Raw genomic sequence first — 27,621 nt, forward strand, 5'->3', positions numbered from 1 at the left:
AGACCAAATGCAAGAGACACAAGGAATAACAGCAAACACACCCCCAGAGATCGATGCAAACCTTTATTTCCCTTCACCTTCCCCATCATTTCTAGTTGCCTCTGGCTCACACGTCATCCGTGGTTTGTAAAGCCCTTTGATTAGTTGCAACCATTTCATTGCCGTGAATTTCCAAAGCTATTGCTCTGTTAAAATGTTTTATTGCATGGGAAACGGAAACAGTACCTCTAAAACCCACTTTATGCTGCCGGGTTAGCTATCACGATTGGCTCAGCTTCCTTTGCGTTGCTGAATGTCCCTGATGTGAAATCTCCTGGGACATGACATGGGTTTAGAGCATCTTCCCCCAACCTGGTTCGCTTAGGCTGTTTCGGACTGCAACTCCAATCAGCTCCCACCAATGCTGGCTAGGGCTGATGGAGATTGTAGTCCACAGTGGCTATGCTATCTGGGGTTGATGGGAGCTGTAGTCCAACATTGTGGGAGGGTACTAGGAAGGCTGGTTTAGAGGCAAAGGTGGGCTGGGGTGCTCTAGGCAGGCAGAGGGTATATATAACTATTGAGAAAGTAGAGGCACCTCTCTTTTCTGCCTCACTTGCGGCACAGCATGGAAAGGTTTCAGCAATTAACACAATATGCTTCTCTTTCTAACACAGGCAGTCCATATCTTTAGCACTCAGATAACAGGGCTAAGCCTCCAGAAGCCACGCTTGCCTTGTTCCTTCACTCATGGTTCCTTGTTTGCCTCTTTTGATAGTCTCTAATCTCACAGCAGTAAATAGCACACCTCCAAGAAGGAGGTTGTGGAGCTTTGAAAACCTCCTCCCTACTCCCACCAAAGACTGTCATGAAATTGACCACAGCCTCCAGCCCTGGAGTGTCCCAGCTGCAGAGTCCACATGCTCAGGCATCCTAAGGATTAGTCTAGATGCAACTTCGAGTGTGTTTTCAAATCCCTGTGGTCAGCAGCACCAGCCCCCTCTCTGCACAATCAGCCACCAGCCGTGGAAGGGGATGGTGCTGTTCTGGATCACAATTGGGGCATAGCTAGGGTGAGGGGAGGTTGATCTTTTCCTGCTGAAAAACCCTCCTCAGAATTTGTGATTTGAATTTTAAAAAGCCACGTAATGAATTACGTAAATTGTGTCATCAATATGTTATTCCACCCCGTTCACTGAGTGCCTTAGGAGACCCCTTATTCCCTGCATGGAGCTGCAATTCTTAACAGCTTTGACAAACTAAAGTTCGCAGGATTCCTTCTTTTTTGGGGGATCCTTGGCTGTTAAAGTGGTGATACATTCTTGCTTGGTCTCAACCTGCACTCCACACTTTCCTCATCAATTTGGAGGCTTGAATTCCCTTAAACCTCCCCTCCCCTCCCCTCATCAGGAGAAGGGAGAATTTTCACAGAGTAAAGAATTGTGTGATGTTCTTCACACATTCCTTGCATGCCTTCCCGGGGGAAATACAAACGCTTCTACTGTTAACTCTCTCTGTTTCCTTTCCTCTGACCTGTGAGTAGCAAGGAGGTCAGAGAGATGATTCCCTCAGAGGCTCAATGTTCAGATTTTGGGATTTCTCTTCCCACCATTGCAAACCTGGGTAGAAATAGGAGGACTTCAGACTGCTTGCAGAAAGAGCCCTTTCTTTCCTTGTCGTCCCCTCTTTTCTTTGGCCTCTTCAGTTTTAATGACTGTTCTGACATTTAAAAGATGCTTAACATGGCTGTTATTTGCAAAGACGGGACCTAGGTGGAAGTGGGCTTGGAATCTTCCCTACTTTTTTTTCCTCTTTGCAAAGCTAATGACAGCACTACAGAAATCCTTCCTTGCACTGGTAGGAATCTGGTGCTTGGAAGGGAGAATCTTAGAGCATCTCCTCCACACTGAGAAATGTATCCTGTGAAATATCCAGAGGATGGGTGGGGGGACCTCTTTTGCTAGAGAAAAGCCCCTGAACGACAAGCTGAAGAGATGAACCAGCAGAGATGAGACCAGCAGTGTGGCTCAAGGGTGATGCTGGGTTCACAGGCCCTGATAATCCTGGAGGACCCCATCAAGCATCTTGAGCCAGCCAACCCACCAGTGGGCAGTTCCTCAAAATTTTGCTGCGCCCTCTCCTGGGAATTCCTTCTGGAGTCCTTCTGTGGGCAGCTGGGATTCCAAACCAGAATGCATGAGGGGTAAGATGAGATCGTCCATATTTGGCATCACTAAAATTTTCTAAGGGGTTGAAGGGGTGGGAGGGAGAGAAAAGAAATCAGGTTAGAAACATGCCACCACGTTATCTGCAAGCAAAAATGCCTCTAGAAGGCTTGGTGCATCCAAGTGGTCTATATAATGGAGATGATCTGCTGAGAACTGTGGTCTCTATGGGCCCCTCCAGAGTTTGTTTATTGAGCATTCATCTTGATATACTTCCACAAAGCTAACACTGAGGTTTGAGAAGATCCAGACTTTATTGAGCACCCATGCTCTCCAGTGCATTTCTCTGTCACTTTCAAAACCACAAGAAGTATGCGTCTGTTTGCTTTTAAAGTGGTTTCGTTGCACTTTGATCCACTTTCCATGTGGAAACAGAGAGCTCCAGTATGTGCTTCAAACCCTCCTGCGAGGAGGTAGCAGTCTGGAGGCAACCTACGGTGGAAATGCGCTTAGCAGGAAACTCATTGATGTGTCTGAACAGGGCAGCTCCATCTCCTCTCTCCTCTCTCTAATGGGTGCCACAGCTTAGTCCACCTCTTGATGTCATTACACCAAGGATGGGCAGCCTTCAAGTTTGCAGGCTCTGCTTTGCTGTGGTTTTTTTACTGGAACCCCAGGACCCACCAGCCAGGTGCACAATAGTGGCTGGGTGGGACACTGTCTTCTCAGAATTACCATACTTTTCGCTCTATAAGACGCACCCGACCATACGACGCACCTAGTTTTTAGAGGAAAAAAGCAAGAAACAAGAAAGCAATGTAAAGCCTCTTGAGCGAAGAGGCAGGAGCATTTCCGCTGCACTCAAGAGGCTTTACATGGCTATCCCTGAAGCCAGGAGAGCAAGAGGGATCGAAGCACACCGATCCCTCTTGCTCTCCTGCTTCAGCGATAGCTGCACAGCCTGCATTCACTCCATAAGACACACACACATTTCCCCTTACTTTTTAGGAGAGGAAAAGTGCATCTTATAGAGCGAAAAATACAGTAAGGGACAAGGTGCCTTTGAATGCTCAGCTCAATAAGTTTTCAGTGCCAGAACAGAGTTTGCACTCTTTGTGCAAAACCCACTTCTGGTTCCGCTACCACCACCAGCATCTCCCCCCAGCAGGCTTTTTTCATCACATGGCAGATTCAACAGGAAGGCTCCATTCAGGGGAACTGTAAAAGCCCACTGATAAGAGAACACCTGTGTTGCATGCAGAAGTCCCCAGGTTCAATCCCCTGCAGCAACTTCAGGTAGTGCTGGGAATATGCCCTGCATAAAACAGTTGAAAATCCCTGCCAGTCATTGTAAACAATACTAGGCTAGAAGGACCGATGGTCTGACTTGGGCTAAGGCTGTTTTCTATGCCCCAAGAAAGAAGGACTGTAGCTCAGTGGTAGAGAATCTTGTTTCTATGCAGCAGGTCCCACTGGAATCTTCAGGTAGGGCTGGGAGGGACTCCTTGTCTGAGACCCTGGAGAGCTGCTGCCTGTCAGTGTAGACAATACTGAGCTAGATGGACCACTAATGAGACTCAGTACAAGGCGGCTTCCTGTGCTTATAGCTGTTTTGGTAAACAGCCTTAGCCAGACCTATCCTTCAGCAATCTGTCTCATCGCTTTCAGAAAAGTTGGCTAACCAGGTGGCCATCATGATTCTATGATTCTATAATCTTGTGGTAACGAATGACTTATTAGACTCCATTCCTTGCTTTTAGCCCAGCGGGCCTATTTTAGGAACCTGGCCTATTTCCGGAGACAGGTACCTGGAATTCATGCTGAAGCTTCTTCTCAATCCATTCTGTGACATGGATGAAGGTGACCTCTCGTTCCCCCAGCTTTGGGCGGACCTTCAGATCCAGCTGTGGTGGAGTCCGGAAGCTGTACCTGGAGCAGGGAGGCAGAAAAGACTCATGTAAACTCTCCCTTTCCCCCTGCAACCATTACAATGAGCCCATCCTTACATTCTTGGATGCCCCCGCCCCACCAGTGATTATTTTTTTGCTAAGAGATGAAGCACTGAAGTAGCCTGGAATATATGCAGCCCAGTTCTGCAACACCATCTTGTGGACTTCTCTGGGCTACCTGGACTGCCATTGTTAGAGAGCCTGCTCTGCTGAGCTAGATGGACAAGGGTTTCTCACTTGCCTTCCCTTTGCCCCAGTCTGGTCACACAGTACAGGCCCCAGCAAACCCTTTGAGGCCTGTTCCCCTCTCTGCCTTCTAGCTTCCTACCAGATTCGGTCAGTTGGGGGCGGTGGGATGTTCACAGCCAGTGTGCCTGTCAGCTCTTGGACCTCCACCGTCAAGAGCAAGGGGGTGTTGGAGACCTCCTCTATCTTCTTCTTAATAAACTCGTTCTCGGTGGCCTTCTGGAAGTACTTGGACTTGGCAATCTTGTCCACAAAGCGTAGGATCTTCCGGCTGGTGCTGTTTCCGCTGACGTGGCTGAGAGAAAACAAAGTCAGGGTCAGCCTTGGCCCACGAAACATAGGTGAGTCTTGGGCAAGGGACATATGCCGAAGTCAAGGAACATAGAGTATGTGACCCCCAAAGTTGCTGAAAGTGGCAATTTGGTCAGTGTAGATTTGAGTTTGTTTGTTTATTTGCTTATGACATTAATATCCCGCCTTTCTTCCAAGGAGCTCAAGGTGGGGTCAGAGGCACCAGCTTGTGAGGGTGTTGGGGGGGGGAATGCCGCATGTGTGGCATCATGCGTGACATTGACGTTGCGTCATGACATTGATGCGCATGATGTCAGGATATCGGGAGAAGCTGTGTGTGTGTGGCAGCCACAGCTTCAATGGCAGGTGGCTTCTCCTTCACCTCCTCCTGGTGCCACCACTGGCAGGAGGCTGCTTCAACCCTTCTCCTTCTCCATGGCAGGAGGAGGAGAAGGAGCCAGCCAGTGGAACCTCACCACGCTCCAGGTTTTGCCTCTGCACTTCTTGGACATTGGAGGTGCCCAGCACCTACCCCAAAAATATTTGAGGGGTCCAAAAGGGCTCGGCCCCAGGAGCCGGCACCCCTGGGTGGGGTTCATAGCTCTCCCCTCCCCATTTTTGCCCTATAGCTGCAGGGGCTGGTGGGAGTTGTAGTCCCAAATGGCTGTGCTTGGCTGGGGCTGATGGGAGTTGTCGTCTAAAGCATCTGGAGGGCAACAGGTTGTTGGGGGTTGTTCTGTGCTGTCTTACCCTTCAGCCCCAGGAGGGGTACCCCTTTCTCCTGGGACCCCTGAGGGCTCCATGTTGGGGATGTCTTCCTCGTCCGAGGACCCAGCGCTGGAGGACTCTGCATCGCTGTCAGCCAGAAGGACTAAGCGGGGCTTCACACTGCAAGGGGAGAAAGAGAGAGAGGACCCTAAGCAACGTAAGCCATTTGCAAGGGCCAAGGAAGGCCTGCCCTTGCACAATGCTGTGTGCGTCAGGGACTGCCTGCGCTATGTAATTCCTTTCCCCTGGGGATTAAGAAGGTGCATCCTGGTGACTGTGACCTACATAATAGGATGAGGTCCAGAAGGGAGTTTCTCAGCAGCCGGGAGGAAACGGCTGGGGAGCTTTCAAGTCAACCAGCATCTCTGTCTGTGGAGTAGCATTCCCGCCTAGCAAAACACCCTCGGCCACTGAGTCTCAGCAAGGGAACACCTGGCTTTCTTCCTACCATCCTCCTAGGTTCATTTTCTCAGGTTCATTGTGCTTGTGCTTTCTGCATTAGCTGCTGGAGAGAGAAATGGGTGCGGAAATTGCTTGTATTGCCTGGTTTGTCCCATGTTATAAAAATACAGTCATGAGGTACGTCACACCCAAATTCAACTGCCTGTGGCAGCTGCCTCACTCGATCTAATGAAAGCACCAGTTCTGCCTAATGATTTCCAGCTCCTGTTCTTATTCTTAGCACCTTGAAACTGAGCTCCTTTTACTAACCAGAGAAGGAAAAGGTGCATTTGGTGCAAAAATGTGTTATTTTATACATTTGCCAAACCACAAAAAGGCAAAAATAAAATAAAAGCCTGTAGGTGTCAATGCCATTAGGTAATATCTCTCAAGCCCCCGCCTCTCTTTCTTCCAGCTATTTACTCACCAAAAGTTACTAATGCCAAATACATACCAGAGAACCTAAGCAAACAGTCCTCACCACCCTGTAAAATCAGATCTCCATCTTGATTAAATGATGGACTCTTTCCTAGAACCAATAATTCTCCAGCTGTCCTGCCTCCTGTTGTGGCAGATGAGGACAGATGGTTGATGATCCCATCAAACAGATGGTTCAGCACAATCTCTCAGAGAGAGCACAAGTTGCTTCTCATTCCTGCCGCCCCCTGGCCTGTTTTTATCTGGTTGAAATGTAACCTTCGCTTGGCTCGCCAGGCCTGTAAATAGATCCTTTGCCCCCATTAGTGGAGTCGTCTAATCCGAACTTTTCCTAAGAGGCTATTACGGCATATCATGATTTTCCAGGCTCTTGTAATTAAAGGCCAGATTTGTTGAGAATGGGGAGCTAACACTCTTCGGACTGGTGCTGGGCTGGTGGGCTGGCCTTACCCTTCCCTGCCGTCCTCTGCCTTTCCACTCTCCTCTCCCAGGGCTTCTTTGCCTAGTTTGTACAAGTTCATCTTCGTTTCCAGGGTCATCTGCAGGGATCCGCTGTAGGTCACTTCCATGTCCACCCAAAGCCCTGCAGAGTGGAGAAGAGGACAGAGGTGGTCACTGCCAAATGGAGATCTGCATGGCTGTTGAGAAGGGATGAGCCCTTCTGTCAATGTGGGTTTCTCTCAGTTCCTCATTCCCCCCTCCCCCAATCGTAAGCATTGTTTGGAGAACTTCATTATTTCATATACAGTGGCTATATATTTCATACACACATATACTCATATACATGCATAGTTGCTTACATATTTAAATTCACTGTCATCTGGGTTCCTGATTATTTATTTAATCTTTTTATTCCATAACATTTATACGTTGCTTGACTGTAAAGGAAAACCCTCAAAGCGGTTTGCAAAGAGAATAAAACAATAAAATCATCAGTTAGAAAAGAAGTAAAAACAACTCTTTAAAGCGATATAAAATTGGCAATCACCTAAAACCAGATTAAAGCATACATCAATATTCTTTATGTCTGGGTAGGCTTGTGTAAACAAAGCAAGGTTTTAGATGATGCCAAAAAGAGCACTGCGACGACACTTGCCTGATGTCAATAGACAGAGAGTTTCAGAATGTAGATGCCGCCACACTAAAATATTGACTTCTCACAAATGTGAAACAGGTATTATGTTCCTGTGACTTTGTCTTTTTGTCATTCATATTTGGGGAAACACTCCTTTGAGGGGAAACATATACAGCCCCACCACTAGAGGGAGGCAGTGCAAATCTGTCCCCCCCCCCTGCATGCTGCTACAGCTCACCTCGGTGATCGATGGTCGGGCTTGACGTGCTGAGGATTTGTGGGATGGAAGTCCCCATGTCCAGTTCAGTGAGTGTGAGCTCGTTCATGAAGTACGGCAACTGAGTTAGACCAAAAGAGAGGAAGGAGAAACAACAACAATCTGGCAGGAATAGAAGTCAAAGAAAGGCAGAAACAAAAAACTACTTTCCAGTGAAACGCCAGTATATGGGGCAAACCCCATCTTGAAAACTTGGAGAGCTGCTGCCAGTCAGTGTAGGCAGTACTGAGCTAGATGGGTCTCATTCAGTATGAGAAAGAGTCCTAGGTTCCTAAAGGGAAGGTCTACAGCTCAGTGGTAAAGCATCTGCTTTGGACACAGAAACAGAGGCGAAGAGAAAATGGGCCAATTTCCTTACCTTGATTCTGCCTAGTTTCTTCTGAATCTTGTTTGAAACTAGGTCTGACCAAAATTTTTCCCGTAGGAAGTCCCAAAACATTCTCCCAAGCACCGCATTGGCCCAAGCCGTGTTTGTGTCACTCGTGACATTTGTATCCCCAAAGAACTGAAAAGAAGGAAAAGGGAGTCACAGCACTACAATGTCTCTTAAATTCTGTATAGGATCATCCAAGAGCAAGACATTCTAAACACCTGTAAGTGCTATAACATGTGTTATTGCTCTAAAACATTTCTGTCAATAGATTGAGATTGGGCAGGTGCCTTCACTATATTCTTTTAGACGCCTGCTGAAAACATTTATGTTTCTGTAAGCCCACCTAGCCATATAATTCAGCTACCTATGTTTGTTTCGAAAGTCTTACCAAATGATCTGTGTTTTAATGTCAATGGTTTCATGCATATTTGCTTTTCAATTAATTTGTGGATTTTGGCTGTGTTTTGAGCTCTTTGATCACATGGTTTATAGATCTTCTAAATAAATAAGTAAATGATGTTGTTTATCCTCTTTGGCCTCCTCCAAAAGCTGAACAGGGTGTGTCTCCAAAACATTCTCCTTCCTCTGTTAATTTTGTTGAGTGTTCACTAGAGAGTCACTGAAGGTTTGCCAAAGATCTGCCGCATATTTGTAATCTGCATTTGGCATCGAATTCTGCTTGATTTAACAAAAAACCATTGTATGTGCTAAGACTTACCTTTGATTTAGGGCAGGCTTCCTCAAACTCAGCCCTCCAGATGTTTTTGGCCTACAACTCCCATGATCCCTAGCTAGCAGAACCAGTGGTCAGGGATGATGGGAACTGTAGTCTCAAAACATCTGGAGGGCCGAGTTTGAGGAAGCCTGATTTAGGGTGAGGATGTAAGGGCCTAACTAGACAGTATACATAAATGTGCAATGACCTCCTTTTATTTCTTTTTAAACAATGCAAGCAGTTTTGGGGACAAGTGACTAACAGGAGGGAGTGTTTAACCCCTTTGCCTTCCTTCCCCATGGGGGATGATATTGAAAGCATTTCCCTTTTTCTGGATTACCTGGTAATCTCAGAGGTTTTCTCACCTTTTTGGGTGTTGGGCTGCCTGCTGTACTGTGGGAGGGGCTCTCGGGTGGGCTGGAACATTTCCCTGTTGGGACTATTCGGGACATGTACATGTTATAATCCAAAAGGAGCTTCTCCCGGACATTAACAACCAGGTCCTTGGGCTTGATGAGAGAAAGGAGGTCATCAGTGCTGCCTCTGCTGCTGCCACTGCTGCATGTCCCCTTTCCTGATGGGCTGAGCTGGTTTAAACCTGGCCAAGAGAAAGAAGGGGAGATTAGAGCCTTGCTGCCTTCGGTTAAAGCAGGAAACTGGGTTTTAGCCTTGGGTTTCTGAAAATCTTTATCTTCTGTTTCTTGGCAAATGTCTTGTTCTTATGAATTAGAAGGTAGTCTTATCAGTGTGTGGGCAATATCTGATCAATTTCCAATGCCAAAGGGAATGCTGAAGCATTTCCATTGCTCATACTCTCCTTCCTCTCCCAGCTTTAGCACTTGCACTACAGTTTGTCCCTTCCCATGGCTAGCAAAAGCAGAAGGAAGTGATGCAAAAATTGAGGATTTGGGGACTAGGGTGTAATGTCTCCTGCCTCAGGAACCCAGTGCTGGCAGGAGGAGGATGCACCAGTCACCCCACCTGAGGAATAGCCCTTTTACACTGCACCAGCCTAAGGACATGACTCTCCCACAATGTCTGAAAATGATTTCCTAGCAGCCTCTCCTGCTCTGCCACCTTGCAGGAATGGTTGACTATTCCACAGGCCCTTTAAATGCCACAATCAGCCTTTCCAGAGGGGTGGAGTCACTGGAGGGTCAAGCCCAGCAAGCCCTTTTCAGATAACTCTAAGCCAGGCATCCCCAAACTCCGCCCTCCAGATATTTTGGGACTACAACTCCCATCATCCCTAGCCAACAGGACCAGTGGTCAGGGAAGATGGGAATTGTAGCCCCAAAACATCTGGAGGGCCGAGTTTGGGGATGCCTGCTCTAAGATTTCGATGAGGCAACATCTTCCCAGACGCAGCTAGCAGGACTCACTGGTTTTGTGAACAGCATCTCAGGAGTATCCCCCCTAAAACACCCAAGTTAAAATGAGAGAAAAGAAAAGCTTGTGCCAAGCACATTTTTGTGTGTGACTGGAGACCCTCCAAGTGTCTCTATTTCCCAGGGACAGTCCCAGATTTACAGAAGCTGTCCCAGTTTCTGATTTGATCTCAGAATGCCCCACTTTTCCTCAGGACATCCTTATTTTCATCAGAGAAATGTTGGAGGGTATGTTGGAGCTCACCTGTGACGGCGTTACGCTGCTCACAGCTTTCTGCCCGGGAGGCCCTTGCAAGATGCTGGAACCATTCCTCCTTGTCTCTCCCCGTCCTGCCAAAGAGGTAGAGAGTCCTTTCCTGGGGCTCAGCTGGATGCGTTGGAGGGGTCTCTTGGACTGGAGACAGCCTTCTCTTCATAGCCTTCTCTCTTGGGTGCTCCAAGTCATGCTCACCAGAGCCTTTGCTACTTGAGTCGTCTTGCTCTGGGACGAGAATGCAGATGGGGTATTTCTTGTTCCACATCCTCTTGCGAGCCAGCCCAGGTGGGAAGAGGAACACCTAGAGCACCAAGGGAAGGTGTAAACTCCCAGGGGACTGCAAATCATACTAGCAATTGTTCAGTATAAGCTGCAGTAGTACCAAGCTGCAAAGATATCGCTTCAGGCAGAGGTAGCCAATACAGTGCCCTCCGAATGTTCTGGACTAAAATTCCCATCAGCCCCAACCAACACAACCTATGTTCATGAGTGGGGGGAGCTGTGTAGGATTTGGAAGGCATGACACTGGCTCCCAATGTCCTAGGCTACAGGATAAACAGTTTTTATATTCCTGCATTGCAGACAGTTGAACTAGATGACCCTTTGGGACTCTTCCAACTCTACAATTTGATGACTATGACTTTATTCATAATATTATTTCATGGAGAACTTTTGAAACAACAATGGAACACTAGCTCCGCTCAAGGCATTATGAAAAACAGCAACGACTGACAAAAGATAGACATAATATACTACAAGGACAGGAAGAAACATCATGGACAGAATAATTGCCACACACAAGAAGAACAAAGAGAGAGTTTGAATGCTTCGCCTGTAGGACTATAAATCATTTAATGTGTTAATGCGAATGGAAGTCATTAAAACTGCAGTTGCGGTATAAGGGTTTGTTATTCTGACTGGAGTGTAATGGAAATTTATAAGATTTTGGAATGCAGGAATATAGTAAATCATCAAACCATCATTCTAGCATGCGGGGGGGGGGCACCTAAATTGTATAATTTGGCTTTTGAATGACTGGCATTATTAATGGGATTATTGTTATAATGAGGCTTTTCTTGGATTATTGTAACTGAAAACTAATAAAAAAAAATTATTAAAAAAAATACACATTATTATTTCTTTTTGCCTTTTACTCCAGAGAGTACCCAAGCGGTTCACAACCAACAACAATATAACAATAAATAATGAAACATCAATCAAATGCACCGGTAAAATTTTACAGTTATCATGAAGCTAACAACTGGCATGAATAGCCTGGCAGTGCTGGTGCAAATCTGAATGCCAGTTGCTGGAAACCACAGGAAGGGAGAAGAGCTTTTGTGCTCAGGTCCTGCTTGCCTGTTTCCCACAGGCATCTGCTTGGCGACTGTCAGAACAAGATGCTGACCTAGTTGGGCCATTGGCCTGATCCAGCAGGCTCCTCTTCATGTTTCCTACTTTGGCCTTTGCCTTGTTTGTATGAAATGCAAACGGCATGCTACTCAACAGGTAACCAAGCACCTCCTCCTTGTCTTCCTCCCACCCCTTGCTGTTTGCTAGCCCACTATTGTGAGCGAGCCCCCCCCCCCGTAGTTTCAACTCCTTGCCCATCAGTGTCTCACCTTTGCGCCAATCATTTCATAATGGCGGTGACTAACCAAAGTCACCTTGAAGTCCTCTTCCTCAAAGGTGGCTCGCCGGGGGATGTTGTTCTTGGGGTAGGAGAGCGTCATGCTGGTGTCTTCCAAGGTCACGAACACAGAGTGGGTAAGCGATGGGTGGTAGATCTCTGGATCGTAGAAATACATTTCATTCATCCACCCCTGGAAAGAAACAACTCTGTTTAGAGTGGGGGAGGTAGCCAGTCCACACAGTATAAAACAGAGGTAGCAAACCTGAGGCCCTCCAGATGTTTTTGGATGGACTCCACCTCCCATCACACCTGAGTCCTGCAACAGCTGGAGGGCACCCCATTGGATACTCCTGGTATAAAATTGTGTGTTTTATGCTGTTTTGAATGGAATGAGGGCCGTATCCAGTGTTTGTCCTACTCAGAAAATGACCCACTGGATATGACAAACTTCACTAATTTTCATAGGTCTACCCTGAATAATCAGTGAGTTGCAGACAACCCTTAGCCTTTAGACTGTCTTTCTAAGAATGCATTGATTTGCATTTTAAAAATTATTATTAATAACAATACTGCTATGTTGTGATCTACCTTTGGAAAAGCAACATACAAATAACAAGAAATGAATAAAGAACTTTAATAATAAGGCATAATAATATAAATAAATATTTAACAGCCTTAACAGCAAAACAACAAAAAATGATAATAATAGTGTGTCGCCAGATTAATCGAGGGTGCCTTTTTAGTTGATTAAAAAGGTTTCTAATCAATTAATCTAATTTATTAAAGGGGATAGTCCTAGTTTTGCTTCTCAGTGGAAGGATTATCTCTTCTAGTGGTGTGTGTGAGAGAACTGTTTCAGTGTTGAACAAATCCATGTTGAGAGAGGAGCTTGGGAACATTGGGGTTGTTTTTTTACTACCAGCCATTCACCCTAAGGTCCCAAGTCAGGTTATGGCACTAAAACAGAATATTATAAACAACTTAAAGCAACTCCTTAACTTTCCTCCTCATTGCCTCTGATGGAGACTGTGCAGCAACAGGATGGGAGATGAAAGCCTCCGCCTTTGTTGCTTGGCAACCATTATTCGTGCCTTAAGTAGGCCAGCACCTCCTTGAAGCTAAAGATGGGTGTGCTCTCCCAATTTGGCGTCAGACTAACATGGAAATTATCCGAATTACCTGGGGACTTTAATCAGAGCCAATATGAAGCCTGAGGAAACCCACCCACCCATTTTTTCTGATGCCCTCCAATAAATGCCATCCGCTCCCCTCAGTTAACTTAATCAGTGGGAGCTGCAATGGAGGTGTGGGGTGGAGGAAAGAGAACGCTTGTCTTCTTTTCCCTTCTTTGCCCTGACATTAACAGCCTGTCAGGGTTGTTGTACTCTAGGGCTGATCCTACTCAGAGTAGACCCATTGAAGTTATTGGAAATCACTAATTTATTAATTTCAGTAGATCTGTTCTGAGCACTACATACAACTCTATATTTCATCCCCACCCCCATCATTTCATGAAGAAAAAATAGATACAGGATTTTAAGTCCTCGTGAAAATTATCCTAATATAACATTGTTGCAACTAAATTTCCCTAATATTTTATGTAATTTTTCACTAGAAATGTTATGGACACCTTACCCTAGCATTTGCATTTTTGCACATATTATTAGACTGGAGTGCAAATTTCAGAGGGGTGCAAATTTCAAAGGGTGGCTGTGTTTTGGTTTGGTTTGGAAAGTACAGACTAGGTTGGTTTGCCTTTAAATGCAAACCTAAAAGAATTCCCTGGCCTATCTCTACCTGACATACTGGCTATGCATGTTGGGCTAGGATCTAGAAGAGCAGGGTTCAAATCCCCACTCAGCCGTATGAATCTCCCTGGGTCACCTTGGGCAAACTATGGTCTCTCAGCCTAACCTCCCTCACAGGGCTGTTGTGAGGATAAAATGGAATGGGGAAGAACACTGAACAGCAGTTTGAGATTATTAGAGGAAAGGTAGGTTATAAATGCAATAAATAAATAAATCTATGAATGAATGAATGCTGGGGCAACTGTAGAGAATGGCTGCCCCTTCACTGAGGGATCTTGGCCAACCCCACTACCAAGGGCTCCTTGTTAAGAGTGGGCAATGTCTGGCCTAGGACTGACTGATTAATTGATTGATTGATTGATTGATTGATTGATTCATTCATTCATTCCATTTATAACCTGCTCTTCAACCCTAAGGTTCTTAGGGTGGTACAAAAACTAATTCATTAAAAAACATAAATTAAACATTATATGAAACCTTTCAACCAACTGGACGGGCAATTGGTCAGGGGGGGAAATGGCACCCCAGTGTTTTTCATTTCTTTTTCTTTTTCATAAGCTCTGGGTTATTCTGGTTAGTATAGTTTCCTGTGAAAAGGTCAGAATCTTAGGTTGTTGTCAAAATGTCAACCTGCCCTGCCCAGTACAGCTAACTATGTATAATTTCATAAAATTTTTAAAAATATCAGTTGAGATGTCTGGAAACAAATGACAGTGACAGGGTTTTTGTTTCAGCATTCTGCCTCAGATTGGTTCCACTGGGCAATTTGTTGGGGGTGGGCTGTAGCTCAGAGACAGAGCATGTACTTTGCATGCAGATGGTCCCGGGTTCAATCCCCAAGTAGGACTGATAGTTCCCCGGCTAAAAGACTGGAAAGCCACTGCCAGTCAGTGTAGACATTACGAGTCTATATGGGACCAATGGCCAATTTCCGACACCCCTATCTCCTACCTTAAGAATGTTGGGTTCCTGGGGCTGCTGATTCAGCGGCTCTGATGGCAGCTGGTCTAGAGATGTCTGCCTTTTCCGTGGAGACAAGGAACGCTTTGGCATCATCAGAAGAATAATGAGGAAGCCCAGCATGAACCCACATGCCAAGCCAAGGCAGAGGCCTGAGATGTAAGGAGGCAGCGGCAGCACAAAGTAGTGGTAGGCCAAGATGGCGACGCAGACAAGCGCTTTGCATGGCACTCTGCTACAAGGCTTGGTGGGGCGGAGGATGTCCAGAGGTGGAAGCATCCGCACTTCCTCCGTGCCACTGCTTTTGTCCGCAGCAACCTCCACCACTTGGATGACATCTCCATAGGAGCAGATTTCATACTGGCAGTTCAAGGAGGCACCCCATTTCTGATCACTGGGGCAATAGTCCTCCACTTGGCTCCTCCCAGATGGCTGTCCTGGAACAGCCCCATGCAGATTGGTCTCTTGGGTGGGGCTCTCCTTGTCTTCCAAAATGGTCTCCTTGCTGTGGCTAGAAGGGGAATCGTGGCCGTGGTTGCCAGAAAGTGGGGATCTGTGTTTTGGTGAAACATTATTCTCATCCCCCATGATTTTGCTGAGTCTGCTAAGGGGTTCATGCATGGCCTCTGAAAACCGCCTTTTCGTGTCCTCAAATTTGGCTTCCTGAGCCTTGAAGAAGCTGCTTTTGCTCTCTGAGGGAGAAATGTTGGGGGAGGAGGGAGCCGTCCTAGAATCCCCATTTTTGCCCTTGGGATGGGTGATCTGCCGCCATCGATGGACATTGAGCTTGGAGTCGGACTTGGACTGTGTCACCTCTGGCTCCAGGCGGGAAATCTCAGTTGAAATGGATTTGACCAAGCTCAGCAAAGGTTGGGGCTTGAGGGAAGAGGCATCCCGGGGCTCAATTTCAGTTGAGAGGGATTTCACTAAGTTGATTAATGGCTTGGGGCCTTGAGGGTTTACAAGGCCGGTTGATCTCTGGGGTGATAAACTGGGTGAACTGGAAGTGGGGAGGGCGGGCAAGAAATCCAGTTCAGGAGGAGACGGCAGAGGGGATGGTATGTGGAATGTGGACTCTTCCTGATGTTCATCCTGTTTCCCAATATCTTCACACATAGAAAAGTGGTCGGGTGAGTCAGGAGTTGCATCTTCCTCATCATCTAAGGCAAAGATCAGTTCATTTCCATCTACACCTTCCCAGTCATCTTCTTTGCTGGGAGCAGCAAGGTGGTTGGCTAACTGTTGGGAACTAGCAGGTTTGCCTTCCTGCTGAGGGTACGGTTGGGAAGAAAACTTTGCAGTCAATGGACCAAAAGTGATTTGAGAGTGGTCAGCCATCTTTCACATCCTCCCCGACACTGAGCCTGCAAAAGTGACAGGAGACATTCAGAGACATGCAAACCTCCAGATTAAGCCTCATGGAATAGAAATATACCTCCAGCCCCAAATAATCTCATCATGTAAGGCATTATTCAGTTCCATAAATTTTTACAAACTACGCTACAGTATTGTCAGCCCCTGTGCTCGTGGGCATACAAAGCCTGAAAAAACTCAGGTCAAGGTAGCCTGAAGGCACATTTCCCCACAGCTAGACTCACTCCATCATCAAGATCTTCTAAGGAGGCCCTCCTAGCTTCCTCAATGGTGTAAAGCTGGTGCCCTCCAGTTATTTCGGACTACAACTCCCACCAGCCACATACATTCGTACCTTGGTTTTCGAACAGCTTAGTACTTGAACGTTTTGGCTCTCGAACGCCACAAACCTGGAAGTGACTGTTCCGGTTTGTGAACCAGTTTTGGAACCCAAATGTCTGACGGGGCGTCCGCAGCTTCTGATTGGCTGCAGGAAGCTCCTGCAGCCAATCAGAAGCCGTACTTTGGTTTCCAAATTTTTGGGAAGTCGAATAGACTTATGGAACAGATTCTGTTCGACTTCCAAGGTACGACTGTAGTTGTAGTCCAAAATAGCTGGAGAGCAGCGGTTTTGCAAAGGCTGTCCTGTCCTTGAAGTGTCCTCCCATAGGTGATACAGCAGGCAATAGTGGTGGAACACTTTCACTGTCTAATGAAAACACATCTCTGACCAGGCATCTCCAACAGATGCTTGTGGGTTTTTTAAATTGGCCTCTGGATCATGTTGCTAAGTTTTAAGGAGTTTTTCACTGATTTTATTGCTGCGTTATTTCCTTGCTATAAACCACTTTGAGATATTGTCTTGAAATAAAAAGCAGTTGAGAGATTATTTTAAATAAATAAAAATCATTGTCTGGACTACATACTTAGCTTCGTTTTGCAGAATTTTCATGGCCATTTTCTGCCTAAGAATGCTGGGAATTGTAATCTGATGAAATGGTTCTAAGCATTATCTGTAGGAAATCCCAAACTTCCTCAGCAACTCTCTCAGAGTGGAAGGGGGGGGGGGACGGGGATGACGAAGCTGTGGTACAGATCTGCCTGTAAAGTGGAACTCCACAATCTTCCTCATTTTTGAAATGACAGGATTTTAAAATTCAACAACAGAGCAAGATGTGATGGCAATTCAGACACTATTCAGTGGTCTTTTTTCCTTTACTTCCCTACCTGCATTATTTTATCAATGCATAAGAAAAAGAAAAAGAAGAGATTATCAAAATAAAACTTTTAGCCTTAAGGCATATTCAGGGTAGATTCCCTGAAAGTAATAGATTTAAGTCAGTTATGCCTATTTATTTCAATAGATTTACTCTGATTATGACAGTTTCAACTCTTTGTCTTTTGGGACCATTGATCTTTATAGTAACATCATCTATATTGCCAGCATTTGGCTTTACTGGGAACATTTATTCCCTTTTTTTTTTTTACTGGGAACATTTTTAATTGAATCACACTTTACCAAGCTGTGTTCTGGGTTGTCATCGGGTTTTCAGATTTTTTTAATTATTATTTTTAGCTTTGTAAACTTGTATTTTTAACTGACTTTAGCTTTCAGCAAGAGTGACTCATGCATTGTCACATTAATCTTAAATCCCTTGGGGAGTTTTAAAAAGCAATGAATTAAAAATAGGTTGTGCTGCAAGGGAGATTCTCTGCTGAGAGTTCTATTGGTAAAAAGTTGTTTAAAAAATAATAGGTCAGGGATACACACAACCCTGGTAATACTCCTAAAGGTCAGAACATCAGAGTTCTGACCTTTAGGAGTATTACCAGGGTTGTGTGTATGTTCTGCATTAGATTCTGCATTAGAATAAATACTGAATGTTTCCTGAGTGCAAAATTCATTGTCCTCGGAATATCTGCTTCCATTATTATTATTTTTTAAATCAAGTTTCTACAGATCTCATCGTGGTTTTCCTTTTTTGCACATAAATTGGTTAACTTGGTGCAGAAATTGATAGGGTTCCCCCATATGACAGATATATAGAGTATTCATCTGGATCGGCCTATGAGGTGTTTATATGTTTATATGTCTTCCCATTAAGGCACCCTCCCATCCATGCTTTCTAGTGCATTCCCTTGTCATTTTTACAAACTGCAGAAAGCCCAATTCTTTTTTTAAAAAGAAGTTTTGTTACCCTATGGCAACTGAGTACTTTAACCCACTTTATGATGACACTTAACCTCATCACTGTAACCCATACGTTGGCAACTTCAGTCCTGGATTACTGCAATGCTACTTGGGGATGCCCTTGGACCTGGTTCAGAAGCTGCAGCTGATGCAGAATGCCCTGGCTGCCCATCTACTACTGAGCTAGGTTAAGAGTCCTTATCTTAATTTGCAAAGCCCTGGACAACACAGGTCTAGGGTACACCAGTGACCACCTGAAGCCTTATATCTCAGCTAGATCACTGAGATACAGTGGTACCTCGGGTTAAGTACTTAATTCGTTCCGGAGGTCCGTTCTTAACCTGAAACTGTTCTTAATCTGAAGCACCATTTTAGCTAATGGGGCCTCCTTCTGCCGCCACACTGCCGGAGTACGATTTCTGTTCTCATTCTGAAGCAAAGTTCTTAACCTAAAGCACTATTTCTGGGTTAGTGGAGTCTGTAACCTGAAGCGTATGTAACCTGAAGCGTATGTAACCTGAGGTACCACTGTAATCTGCAGCAGCATCTCTGATCATTCCCAGAACTGGGGAGGCTCATCTGACAACAACAAGAAATCGAGCCTAATTTAGTGTCATCTGCCCAGTCTTGTGGAACACCCTGCCAATGGAGATTCAGCAGGTGTCTTCTGTTTCAACATTTAAAGGCCTGCTGATAACTTTCCTATTCCACTATGCAGGCAATTAAGATGTAACCTTCTACAGTAGCTGGCTGATTTCTGATTTTAACTTTTTGAATATATATTTTCATTGCATGGTTTTATGTACAATTGTTGTAAACTGCTCTGACTTTCTTTAAAAAATAGCAGTATATCAATATTTTTTAATTAAAACATTTGTGCAAACCTAAATTACCTGGTATAACCTCTCAACAAAAAAACCCCCCAGAATGAATGCTTAATAAAGACCGGATGTAGTCAAACCTCTGTGTAAACTCTGTACAAGCAAAGCTGGATGAAATGGTCAATTAACAGGTCACTTGGATGAGCTTCTGGACAGATGCCAATAAGCAAAGAGGTGCATGTGGAGGCTGGGGCAACTCACCCTCTGATATTTCACTGGGACAGGTTTTTCAATGCCCAGGATTGCTGCCCAGGGCACTTTCCCATCTATTGTTGTTGTTATATGTATACTGCCCTATAGCTGCAGGTCTCAGGGCAGCTCACAACATAAAATCAAAATATATGAACACAAAATACATAATAAAAACAAGAACAACCCAGTACTTTGCCAGCACACAACAAGGAAAAGTTTGCTTCGCCTTCAGAACATTCTTTGCGTTTACTCTGCCAGGACGCACATTCTCCCCTGATTATCAAGCTGGAAACCTGCTTGCTCCTTTGTTTATTTCTGGCGAGCTCTTTTAAGCACTTTACTGGCATGAATTAATCAGAGGCTGCAATGCTGTTGCCCCAGCTGCCTTTCTCAGTCTGCACATTGTAGGGCCTCCATGTTCCTTACATTTCCCCAATCCCTCTTCTTCATGAACAAAATGAACCTGAAATAACGTCTCCAGTCTATCTGGGGATCTATGAAGAGGCAACAGATGGGGAATGGCACCAGTGGAGTGTAGGTTTAGGAACACAAGAACACAAACAGCTGCCTTATACCAACTCAGACCTTTGGTCCCTCTAGCTCAGTACTATCAACACTGACTGGCAGCAGCTCTGCAGGGTTTTAGACGAGTTTTTCCCATCCCAGCCCTACCTGGAGATGCCGGAAATCAAACACGGGAACTTTGTGTTGCAAAGCAGGTGCTCTGCTCTCCCCTCCCTCTCCCTGCGAACCAGTTTCAGTCAGCTTTGTTAGTCTATTTCCCTCGCAGCAAGAGAAATATAGTTTGAAGAATCTGCAGCCCTGGCAATAGCATAGATATTTCTTGGCACTACTTGTTTTGTAATGGACAAAATGCCCACCAGCTGGCTGGCACAGAGATGGTGTAGTTCTTTTGACTATTGCTCACATTTGCATGCTCACAATGTATTTTTGACCCATTGCACCAGTCCGCATTAAGCAGAGCAGTCCCTCCAACAATACCGTAGGTGTGTTAGTTGCTTGTTATGCAAACAGGTTTGAGATGAGGGTTGGGATTGGAGAAACGGCTGCTGTGATGTCACAGGGGCACTAATGGCTCCCAAAGGTAAGAAGAGGTTGTAATATCCCCCTATATATGCCACAAGGAGAGGTGAGATTTGGAGGGTCTGTCTCCCAAGTGAAAGATCCTACCCCCTTCAACTCCCAGGGGGGTAAAGAAAGAAAGTGCAAAACTATTGATCTGTCTCTAGCCTACATCTCACTCAGGGGGTCAGCATTTTCTCTGCTGTCAATCACTGAGTCCTGCCTTGAGTGGTTTTTGAGTATGCAAAAGGCAGTCCCCATTTCCTGAGAGGTTATTAACTTGCTGAAAGCACAATCAATAGCACAATAAAGATGATCCAGATTTAGAAAGCTCATTTTCTTGAGAAGGAACTTGGAGTACACAGCAATTTGTAGAAACCACTGAAAAAGACTGCCTGGGGGGAATTTAAAACTGTTTTTTTTAGAAGGTTGCTTTAAAGTTTTAATTATATTAGTATTGATACCTTTGCTGCCCTGGGCTGCTTTGGAAGAGAGTGTTTATTATAACAACAACTACAACAGGCTATTGTGGCAAGATGGGGAGGAAAATCAATTAGCGGAGGACACCAGAGTCTCCCAGAGACGTTCTTGGTTATAAATATTGCTGGTTTTGTAGATTTTGAAGCTAGATGTATCTGTCCAGATTCCCTAGTCTAAACCTGCTTGGTAGCAGATCAGGTCCTATAATTCAGCGTGCGCCTTCCTGCACCAGCTCCTACAAGGGTGAGCTTCGTAAGTCCATATCTATCCTGCTCACTTTAGAAATCCTTGCTCTTTAAAGTACAGAACATAGGACGGTGTCTTACAGTGAGTCAGACTGTTGGCCTACCAAGCTTAGTATGATCCACAATAACTTGAGGCGAATCTCCAGGACTTCAAAGGGGAGAAATTCCTAGCCCTATGTGGAGATGCCATCAGGGATTGAACCTGTGAACCTTCTGCATGCAAAACAGATGCTCTACAACTGAGAGATGGCCCTCTCACCCAAACATTTAACATTCATCTTACAGCTCATTCAGGGCTGGGTTCAGGGTCAGTTCTAGGCCATGAGAAGCAATAAAAACAGAGCATTGTAATCACTGACGTTTCTCCCACAGCGTGTTGGAGAGCATTAAATGTTGGAGAGCATTCTATAGCATCACAATAGCTAATACCTGGCTAGGCAGAGGGGCAAGAGCTCTTGGTATAACAACAGGCTTAGGACCTATAAGGAGGATGGGGGAACATTTGACTCTCCAGGTGTTGTGGGGCTCCAACTCGCATCAGCTTAATCATGGCCACCAGTCAAGGATAATGGGAGCTGAAGGGGCCCTATCCCTGGCCTAAAATGTAGCTGACAATCCATCTAATAGACTCCCGTCCGCCATTCCTGGCCTTTTGCTCTTTCTTGTTGCCTTGTAGGAAACAGGGAAAATGGCACTTCTGGGCGCTCTCTTCCTCCTTCATGCCAATCTGGTGGTTTGGCTGCAAATTGTTCTCATCAAGTATAGCTTGTCCTGCCCCCTTTGAAGAGACGTATCAATTATAGAGTCAGGAATTCCCTCGTCTAATTATCTCTGATTGAGCATCCTCGCCAAAAGCTAATTGCTGCCGTTATTAGTTCTACAGTTGAAACGCTTTCCTCAGCTGCAGGACTCAGCCCTCATTCGCTCCTCGATTAAAGCCACACCCGCACTTCAAGCTAGCATAACTGGCAAAACCTCTCCTCCCTATGGAATGCTGGGAGATGTAGTCTTCTGAAATAGCTTGGGGCACAATCCTGCCCTTGACCAGACCTACTGGAGAGGTCCTACAGCCCTAAATCTCATAGGAAATTCCTGGCTGACCTTCAAGGGCAGACAGAGAAGCACCCTGGGTCTTTAAGGCTTTCTGGGTTACTGCAACATGCTCTACGTGGGGCTTCCCTTGCACTTGATTCAGAGGCTGCAGTTAGTGCTGAATGCTGCAGCATGATTGCTGACAGAAGTGAGGCCCTGTCAGCATATCAGGCCTGTGCTCAGAGATCTGCGCTGGCTGTCAATTTGCTACTGGGCCAAGTTCAAGGTCTTATTTTTAGTATATAAAACCCTTAATGACTTGGGACCAGAGTTCAGCTACAAGATTGCCTTACCCTATATACGCCCATTCAGCCACTTTGATCGGCAGAACTGACCAGGGGCGGAAGAAGGGGGGCGGTTTGCCCAGGGTGTCACTGAGGGGGGGGTGACATTCAGCACGCCACCCGCCCACGACTCCCAAGCCTACCCCGAGCCGTCGGGGGAGGGGGCGGAGATGCGCCACCTTGCTGGCGGCCTTCCTGCCTTCCCCCTTCATTTTGACAACTCGGGGGAGGCTTGGGAGTTGCGGGTGGGTGGCATGCCAATGCCACCCCTCCCCCACTCCCAGGCTGCTTCCTGGGGTGGGAGGCCTCCCCTGAGCTGTCAAAAGGAAGAGGGAAGGAAGGAAGGCTGCTGGCAAAGCTGCACGGCTCCCTCCCTACTCCCCCCTGCCCAGGAAGCAGCTTGCCATGGGCGGCTCGCTCCACCCCCCATGGGCAGCTTGCTCCGCCCCCCTGGGACGCTCACCCCGCCCCCATGCCCCTGCCCCTGGGTGCATAGCATTTGTGCTGCTCCAGGTGCGGAAGCAGCTAGCTCAACCTCTGGAACTGACATTGTCACAGGTGTGACATAATACCCGTTCTGCATTTGTAAGAATTCAATCTTTGAGTGTGGCAGCTCCTACACTTTGGAACTCCCTGCCTATTGATATCAAGAAGGCGCCTCTTCTCAGTGCCTGCTAAAAACATTTTTGTTAAGACAAGTCCAGGGCTTTTTTTCTGCCTAGAGCAAATCACCTTCCTCGCTTCGTATTTAACGTTTTGCTGTTCTTATCGCTTTCAAAGCTATTTCCTTCAGTCACGCTTGTTTGTATTCACAATTCTGAGTCATCACATGTCACAAGACAGCTAGTTATAGGTAAAGCTGGTATCAGCCAAATCAAGTTCATATATTTGAATTAATTAAATAGTTTGAATTGGATTTTTAATAAATGTGTAATTCATTGTTACTGTTTTGAATATTCTTGTGGTATTATCTCCCTTAGTGGGTTGTGCAGACTGCTATTCTGAATAATGTTTTTATAGGGCAGGGCACACTGGGGATGAGCTTATGGGAACAAGGGGGCAGTGGCCCCAAACAGTTTGGGAGCCACAGATGTAGATAATACTGAGCTGGATGGATCAATGGTCTGACTCAGGAGAAGGCAGCTTCCTGTATTCTAGGACGTTGGGTGATACAGTACAAACAAATAGTCTGACCTGACATGAAGCTGTTTCACTGGGGCCTAATCTCTCAATTGTTGCAGAAGGTGTTGATGACAAGTATATCAAGCCCCACTTATGGAAGCTGAAATGCTCATAGCTCACCCAAGCTAAAAATAAAGGGTTGTACCAGCACCTTCTAAATCTCAATCTTCTCAGCCTTGAGCAATATGCATAAAAGTGAAGATTGCAAAGCTAAATGGAATTTAAAAAAACAACAGCCAGGCTCTAAAAGCTCCCCACCTCTGCTGGAGGAGTAAGCAGAGGCAGCCGAGGATGCTGCAGTTGCAAGGTCTGGCACTGCAAATCCAGCATTGAGCGGGGTGGGGATAGATGAACTCTGAGGTTCCTCTTCCAACTCTATGATTCTATGAAGTGAGAGTAGTATGGAATGTTGCCGGAGAACTCTGAATCTTGAGAGTTTGCAGTTGTAGGGATTTTCATGCTGCTGCCGAGGATTATAATGGGCAGTCCAGAAAAGGAAAAAACAGAAGGAGCAAGGGGAAGGAGCGACTCTCGTACAAAGAAAGGCTGTGGCCAGTGCTGGATTTCTTGTATAAGCAAAACAAGCTATAGCTTAGGGCCCCACTCTCTAGGGGCCCCCCAAATTTTTTAAAGGAAAAAAACCCCTGGATGTACATTTCCAAAATATAAGATAAGTTCAACAATTACTTTGATAAAATACATATTTTGTTATGTGCAAGTGGCTTTAGATACCTATTAGGTCCATAAATTACCATATAGCATAAATTCAACACAAAAAAAAACAAGGACAATTTGTTGTTGACAAAGGACAGCTGGACATATATAGGGCCCCATTACCTTCAGTAGCTTAGGGCCTCATCAAACTTGCCTTTTCTCTAAAGTCCTAAATATGGCCCTGGCCATATTTGGGACTTTAGAGAAAAGGCAAGTAAGAGTTGACACGATGGACATTTATAAAATTATGCATGTCATGGAAAAAGGGATAGAGAAAAGTTTTTCTCCCTCTGTCTCCTAACAGTAGAACTCGTGGACATCCAATGAAGCTGAATGTTGGATGTTTCAGGACAGATAAAAGAAAGCACTTTGCCATGTAGTGCAGAGTTAATCTATGGAACTCACTCCCACAGGAGGCAGGTATGGCCATCGACATGGATGGCTTTCAAAGAGGCAGTGAATACCAGTTACTGGAACCTGCAGGAGGGAAGAGGGCTCTTGCACTTAGCTACTTCTTGTGGGATTTCCACAATGGGCATCGGGTTGGCAACTGTGAAAACAGGATGCTGGACGAGATGGGCCATTGGCCTTTTTTATTTTAAAAATAAAATAAAAGAGAAGCTAAAATCCTGCATCAAGAAACACAGGATTCTATATGACCTGAATGACAACTATCGTAGCACTACCTAAGCTATTTGCTCTCTGCTAATTATAAGGAAGGAAGGCGGGTGGCGCTGTGGTCTAAACCACAGAGCCTAGGACTTGCCGATCAGAAGGTCGGAGGTTCAAATCCCCACAACGGGGTGAGCTCCCGTTGCTCGGTCCCTGCTCCTGCCCACCTAGCAGTTCAAAAGCATGTCAAGTTCAAGTAGATAAATATGTACCGCTCCAGCAGGAAGGTAAACGGCATTTTGTTGCGCTGCTCTGGTTCGCCAGAAGCGGCTTAGTCATGCTGGCCACATGACCCGGAAGCTGTCTGCAGACAAACGCCAGCTCCCTCGGCCTATAGAACGAGATGAGCGCGCAACCCCAGAGTTGTCCGCAACTGGACCTAACGGTCAGGGGTAACTTTACCTTTAATTATAAGGAACTGATCTCTGTGGTGCCAACAAGCTTCACCTTCTGATCTTTGCATGCCCATCCAGTTTCTCACTGGTTACTGCCTGCCTTTTTCAAGTTTATCTCTGCAACAATAAGGACTACAAGCAGGCAGGCAGGCGGGCAGGCAGGCAGGAAGGAAGGAAGGAAGGAAGGAAAGCTGCAATCCAGGACCATGAATTCTTAGGCAGAAATCAAATTAGGTGCTTGTATGGTAGGAAAGTTACCGTACTTTCAAAGTCAGGTTTTTATTACAGAGATGTCATCTCTGTGCATGAGACTTCGTAAAACAGAAGGAAATATTTCAAGCATAGGCAAAATGCCTATTAAGCATTACTTTGATCTGTCCTACAAATATGGAATTAGGGGTCAGATTTGGACAGGAGCGAGAAGGCACTGTCTGCATTTATTTATTTAAAGAACTTTCATCCTGCTCTTCAGCCAAAAAAGGTTGCCAGAAAGATCAATAGTAACAGCACAGGCCCTGCTCTCAACCTTAGTCTAAAAAGATGCAGCAGAAAAGCAAAACAGACTGGGAGGGAGGAGGAAATAAGTAAACTCAGGTGCAAGTTGATAATTTCTTATAAGAAAGCATGAACTCCCAGTATTATTACTTAAAAAAAAAAAGCCCAGGCAGTTTCTTGTTTTCAGACTACAGCATTGGACAGAGATGTTGTTAAACAAAGTGATTTCAGATTTTAATGCACTGATCCCTCCAAAACTAAAAAAGTCCCTCTAAGTCTAAGCATCCCCCACTATAGGTGAGGCAACAGCCATATCAAAGGCAGATGAATTTCCACCCCTTTTCCATCATAGGCTAGGAGGAATCAGAGCTGTACATAAAGATAAGTTAATTTCTTTGGAAGCTTACAGGAAGGGGAGGATAAAAATCTCATAAAATAAATCAGAGGTTGGGAACCTCAGCCTGGGGGGCCAAATGTGGCCCTCCAGACCTTTCTGTCTGGCCCTCAGGACTGTCCCCAGGTCGCACCCTCTTTTGCACCCTCCTTGAGTGTTTTTGCCCAGCTAGCATGTTTTTCTTGAACTCTGATCATTCCTCTTTTGCTTGCCTTGATGGGGGGATACAGAGGTGGGTGCGTAGAAACTAGCTTTCTGTACAAAGGGGGGGGGAATGCATTTATGGCTCCACCCACCACAGGCTCCCTAAAGGTTGTTCAGAAAGGGATCCAACCCACAGGCTGAAAAAGGCTCCCCACCCCCTTAAATAAATAAACATATAAAATAGGGTGTGGGAGGGCAGTGGTGCAGAAGAGCGGAGTCTACAGCTATTATTAAAGAAGTTGACTCTCTTGCTTCCTTGCAACCTCTCAGACTCTCTGGGATAATCTGTTGCTCTTTCCTTTCATCAGCCGGATGCACAGACACCCAGCGAGGCAGAGGGGGAGGACCTCCTCACTCACAAAATGTTCTCTGGGCACCTGCCACTGACAATAAATTCTTCTCTGCAAAGAAGGAGGGGGTGCGCTGCAGAAATCTATCCAGGATGAACGACTGACCTAATTTAAAATGGCAGCATCCAGAGGGGGACGGTGGCTTTGATCGACCTGCTTTGCCACACAGATCTCAAACCTCTGCCTTTGCTCGTCTCCTTTGGCCAACCTTGTTCTCTCAATAGCCACCTAGAGAGACGAATCTTTAGCTGTGGGTCTGCTCTCAGATCTGAAAAGGGGGATGGGAGTGTCACAATTTACAGCCTTCATGTGGAAGCTGTTTGCAAAGCTGGGCTCATTGATTGTGGAGGGTTGGGGCTGCGGCTTAGTGGCAGAACATCTGCCTTCCATGCAGGAGATCCCAGGTTCAATCCCAGGTATCTCCAGTTGGGAGACTCTGGTCTAAGACCCTGGAAGGCCTTTGCCAGCCAGTGTACACAAAACTGGGCTAGATGGACCAATGGTCTGATTCAGGACATGGCAACTTGCTGTGTTCCTATTTAAATCACCCCTTTATTCCAAACCACGAGGCCAGGAATATCAGTGGTGGAGTATCTGCCTCACAGGCAGAAGGTCTCAGATTCAATTTCTGGTATCTCTGGGTAGGGCTGGG

The 27,621-nt window shown here is 45.8% G+C and overlaps 1 protein-coding gene across 5 annotated transcripts in view; it reads right to left on the reverse strand.

Annotated features, from left to right (window-relative positions):
- Nucleotides 1-50: 50 nt before the first annotated feature.
- LOC308573668 (testis-expressed protein 2-like) overlaps nt 51-27,621 on the reverse strand; it is a 106,734-nt gene continuing 79,163 nt past the window's right edge. For 3 of the 5 annotated variants that reach the window (XM_081170845.1, XM_081170846.1, XM_081170844.1), the window contains 11 exons: nt 14,754-16,126; nt 11,984-12,184; nt 10,350-10,662; nt 9,083-9,315; nt 7,988-8,134; nt 7,591-7,690; nt 6,728-6,860; nt 5,381-5,518; nt 4,422-4,634; nt 3,953-4,073; nt 51-2,222 (listed from right to left, as the gene is read on the reverse strand). In XM_081170845.1, the coding sequence (XP_081026971.1) occupies nt 2,097-2,222; nt 3,953-4,073; nt 4,422-4,634; nt 5,381-5,518; nt 6,728-6,860; nt 7,591-7,690; nt 7,988-8,134; nt 9,083-9,315; nt 10,350-10,662; nt 11,984-12,184; nt 14,754-16,100 (3,072 nt within the window). In that variant the 5' untranslated portion in view covers nt 16,101-16,126 and the 3' untranslated portion in view covers nt 51-2,096. Of the gene's footprint in view, nt 2,223-3,952; nt 4,074-4,421; nt 4,635-5,379; nt 5,904-6,293; nt 6,861-7,590; nt 7,691-7,987; nt 8,135-9,082; nt 9,316-10,349; nt 10,663-11,983; nt 12,185-14,753; nt 16,127-19,388; nt 19,478-27,621 lie in introns of those variants that run through there. The other 2 variants (XM_081170847.1, XR_014002152.1) reach the window with 2 other exon arrangements.

The sequence above is a fragment of the Podarcis bocagei genome, assembly GCF_964188305.1.
Source record: "Podarcis bocagei genome assembly, chromosome: 14".
In the NCBI taxonomy this organism is placed as follows: domain Eukaryota; kingdom Metazoa; phylum Chordata; class Lepidosauria; order Squamata; family Lacertidae; genus Podarcis; species Podarcis bocagei.